We start from the raw sequence: 4,229 nt of genomic DNA on the forward strand, positions 1-4,229 counted from the left end.
TTTTCAAACAAAGTTTTACTCATTCTCAGCATTATTTTTATTTTTAGATGGCGTTCTATGTCATGTTTTACCTAAATCGGTCGTGGTGTTAGTCACTTGAGTTTGAGCGGATGATTGAATCTAGACAAAAGATCAGAGCTTTATATAAAAACAAATATATAACGTTCACTATTGTTATAACGTTCTTCACGATTAAAGTTAACGGCAATCAAATGACTTCACCGTCACATTTAATGTGAATAACGACTTATTAAATAGAGAAAGTACAAGACTGAATGTCCTCGCTGTACACTAGTTCAGGTCAGCTCTTTGTCCAACAATTTTGTAAAAAAAAATCCACTATAATTAACTGAAGAAATGTGTTCGTTTTTCCTTTAAACGAAAGACAATGGATGAACAATATGCTTTATAGTGGAAAGAAGGAAGTTTAACTAACAGATTTGTTTAACAGACAAAATGACCCAGCATATTACCAGGAACAAAGGTTAACTCTTTTAAATATGTTCCGCTACTATTGTTATTATACTTGAATGTTTTTGCCGTTTTGCACTAATACCTAGATTGGACCTGACACGTCCTCTACAGACCGGTTAGGTTAGGTTAGGTTAACCAGTTTTTAAAAGCTATTCAAGTTTTAAATTTAGGACGGGGAAAAGGGTGGAGCGTAGTACTATTTTATCTGTGCGCATTACTCAACACAGCACTCCAACGATTTCACCTTCAGTTCTAGATTTTAAACGCTTGTTATGACTAAAAAATTGACGACACAAAACTGATAATCGACCGGTCAACATTTTCAGAAAATTAATCTTAATCCTTAAATCTAATGTATATAATATCGTTACATTTTCAAAATTTATCCCTCCTAAATGTGTCTTCCGTCTAAAAAAAAAAAAAAATACACAAAAATGTTTAATTATTAGTGATAGATAAAAACCAAATAGGCTATATTTTCATTATTCAAAAGGTTATGTGTAAGATGTCGTTACTTAATTTCTTACATTTTAACATAAAATAGATTGTGTTAACGCAGTACCAAAAAAATATATTATGTACATTATTTTTCAAACCGAAAACTCTGTGTTAAACGGTACGCATTTGACATCTAAGTAATATTAAATTATTTTTTTTTTTTAATATACACCGTTGTTGTTTGTTCATTGAAATGGAGTTTTTTTGTTGGTCGACATGAATAATGACGGATTATAGTTATGGTGTATTTAGATATTTATAGTGAATAATTTCGTTACGATAAAATTATGTGACAATAATACATAACTTTAATGATTAAAGTATTCAAAAACCTACTCGTTAAATAATAATAAAAAATTCAGTCACTATGTTTTGATAATCATTTGCAACAATTATAATAACTTTTTCTTTTGAAAATTGTCCTTGTAAGAGGATAAATAAAATCATTAAATTTCCGTATAGGATTTTCGGTAGCAACGCATGCATCCATATATTATTTTATTTTTTCACAATCTGTATAATAAATTTAATAATGTGCAAGGTTCAATTGTACATTATGTTAGAAATCGAATCAATATATCTTAACCTGAATATATTTATATTTTATTCATACGGTCAGATTTAAATAACATTTACTCATTGTGCGGCTCGAGAGACGTTCTAGTTAGCAAAAAATACTTACAATACAAATTATAAATCTAGTTAGAAAAAAAGTATACTATGAAATACCCAGTTTGTTTATTTTAAAACAAAAAAATAAATAATATACAAATAATTAATTTGGAATTTTTACGTACTGAAATCCTAAATCCAAAAAGTATTTATTTATCACCTCTTCCACATGATCTTTGATCTGAGATATGACCACATCTTCAATTGGCTGGCTAGTTGTTTCATCATCTACTGATATAGCATCAATCGAAGGAATTTGATTAAGATCAATATTATGCGATTCTTTTGGCAGTATGCAATGATTCTTCATTATAAAACACAAATCACCTTTTACTTGACCATTTAAATACATTTTTAGACTTTTATGTAATTTCTTAATATTATCATCGGCGCCTTCGCGGTATTCATATTTCTTAGGATATAGTGTAGTATTTATATCTCGAATCTTAAGTACGCTATCCGTAAGTATTTCTATAATATTTCGTATTATACTATGTTTTTTAATTTTTTTCAACGGTTCTACTAAATAAATCAATGCATGTGACATGTAATCAAACATTTGTCTACTATTTTCAAATTGTTCCAAAACGGTGTTGAAGAGCTTACATGATTTGACATAGTTACCAGGAGGTACTTTAAAGGGCTCACCTGAATTATCCGTTTGGTTGTGAAGAAATCTTTGATAACCTTCTCTTCCATTCGAACGACGTATCTCAACATCACATTTGTTCATAAGAGGTGTTATCAAACGTATGAACTTATGCAAAGCATTTGCATACACGCAACCCAACAGCATAATGGCCATGCAATATTTTTTTTCCACATTTTCTTTAGTGACATTACATTGATCGGTAAATTCAGGGGCTATAAATAGATCTATTCCTGAAAAAAAAGACTGTACTTGTGTTATATCGTGATCATTGACTTCCAGGTGATTGATCCTACTCCATCCAACATTTCTTAGAAGTTTATTTAGTTGGTTGATAAGTTCCTGATTATCATTTTCATCCGGCAAAAACTGGTGTGAGTATGAGGCGAGTGCAATTATGGTCAGTAAAAATAAGAGATCCATTGACACGATATAAAACATTTTACCAGCATGAAGTTTTTCTTGTTAACGCAAGACGAAGAAAATATATAATGTACATTCGTCCTTAAACCGAAAACTCTGTGTTAAATATAAAAAGTAATTAATTATAAAGGCGAGTTTTAGACACAACATTTTATTTTATTTTTTGTGTCTTAAATACATATTATTATTCAAGTTACTTTATATTTTTTGTAACAAATTAAGTCAAAATAAAATTACTGTTAGATATTTAAAAAAAATAAAATTGTTAAAAAATGAATGGTAATTACAGGAAACTATACTACTTATTTAGTCAAAAGTGTGGTATAAACAATTACTTAGTCTTACTCAAAAGCAAAAACCAATTGTTTAATAAACCTAAAATAGTATTTGTCATATTTAAATTTATTGTTATTTATTTCAGAGTGTCAATTAACGACGTTTTTTTTTTAAATTTGTTATCTTAAAATAATCAGAATTTGTTCAGTGTAATGTAAATATATGTAGTCGTACTGGCAAAGTAAACCAGCTATGTAAATTATCAAAGGTTCAATGCAAAACACATATCGATTTTTCTGTGGATCAAGAAAAAAATTTAGTGTTCCAAAAAATATCTAGTGTTATTAAAAAAAAAAAAATATATAAATATATATATATATCTTTAACGTGTAAAAAACATATTGTGTTGGAAAGCTTTTCCTCGCAACTCTGGAGGTGATTGTGACTAATATAAAGTGCTTTTATGTTTATTAATATTTACAGATAAAAATGAAACTTCGCAGTATTTCAATAACATTTATCTTTGTAAATGTTTCTACACATGATAGAAGTAAATATTTTATTTATACAGTTACCTACTCGAGGTTATTGAAATTTAAAAAATATATATATAATTCACTTTTTTTTACAGAGGATTATCTTAAGGAAGTTTTTATTACAAGTCAGTACCAGTTCTTTTTTTATACAGCAAATGTTTTTAAAATTTAATAATTGCACTGATATAGAAATATTTCTTACGTAATATATTACAGACGCACACATCGAACTTGCTTATAATACAACAAATGTTACTATAAAAGGAAAATTTGTATTAAGAGGACGTCGCAGGTAAAGTGTTACGTATACAACTCCCGAGAGATGGCGTTATTCTCCGTCTCGGCGCGGCGGCGGCGGTGGTTTATAGTCACGCCCATACGAGCGCTGCGGCGGCGCGTTGTAGTATTATCAGAGCGGCACATTATTCTATCACCGACTGCCGATCTAGTAAAAACTAATATTATGCTGGAAACGTATGATTCGTCGCGGTAAACATTCGCTACTTCGCGAGCTCGCGCGCGTGTTACAATCTCGAGTAAATCTTTTTTATAGCTACTGTTCATTAACATTTATATAACAATGGACTGAGTAGAAAATACAATACCCATCATAGTTTGAATCATTCTGATAACTTAATTACTTTTTTTTAGCGTAAAAATAATTTTCTCAGATATCAGAATAAACTTGGTACCTCGTATAG

General features: G+C 29.4%; 1 protein-coding gene across 1 annotated transcript; it reads right to left on the minus strand.

Moving 5' to 3' along the window:
* Positions 1 to 692: 692 nt before the first annotated feature.
* Positions 693 to 3,779, minus strand: LOC126835812 (uncharacterized). Its single transcript, XM_050568637.1, has 3 exons — positions 3,731 to 3,779; positions 1,770 to 2,812; positions 693 to 882 (listed from the first exon to the last, which is right to left on the minus strand). The coding sequence occupies exons 2-3, from the start codon at positions 2,732 to 2,734 to the stop codon at positions 693 to 695; spliced, it is 1,155 nt and encodes a 384-aa protein (XP_050424594.1). The 5' UTR covers positions 2,735 to 2,812; positions 3,731 to 3,779.
* Between the last annotated feature and the right edge of the window lie 450 nt (positions 3,780 to 4,229).

This window comes from Adelges cooleyi, unplaced genomic scaffold (assembly GCF_023614345.1).
Source record: "Adelges cooleyi isolate 19-005CV unplaced genomic scaffold, UGA_ACOO_1.1 ACOO_flye_CR_arks_rails_tigmint_CR_PRNA_23, whole genome shotgun sequence".
In the NCBI taxonomy this organism is placed as follows: Eukaryota; Metazoa; Arthropoda; class Insecta; order Hemiptera; family Adelgidae; genus Adelges; species Adelges cooleyi.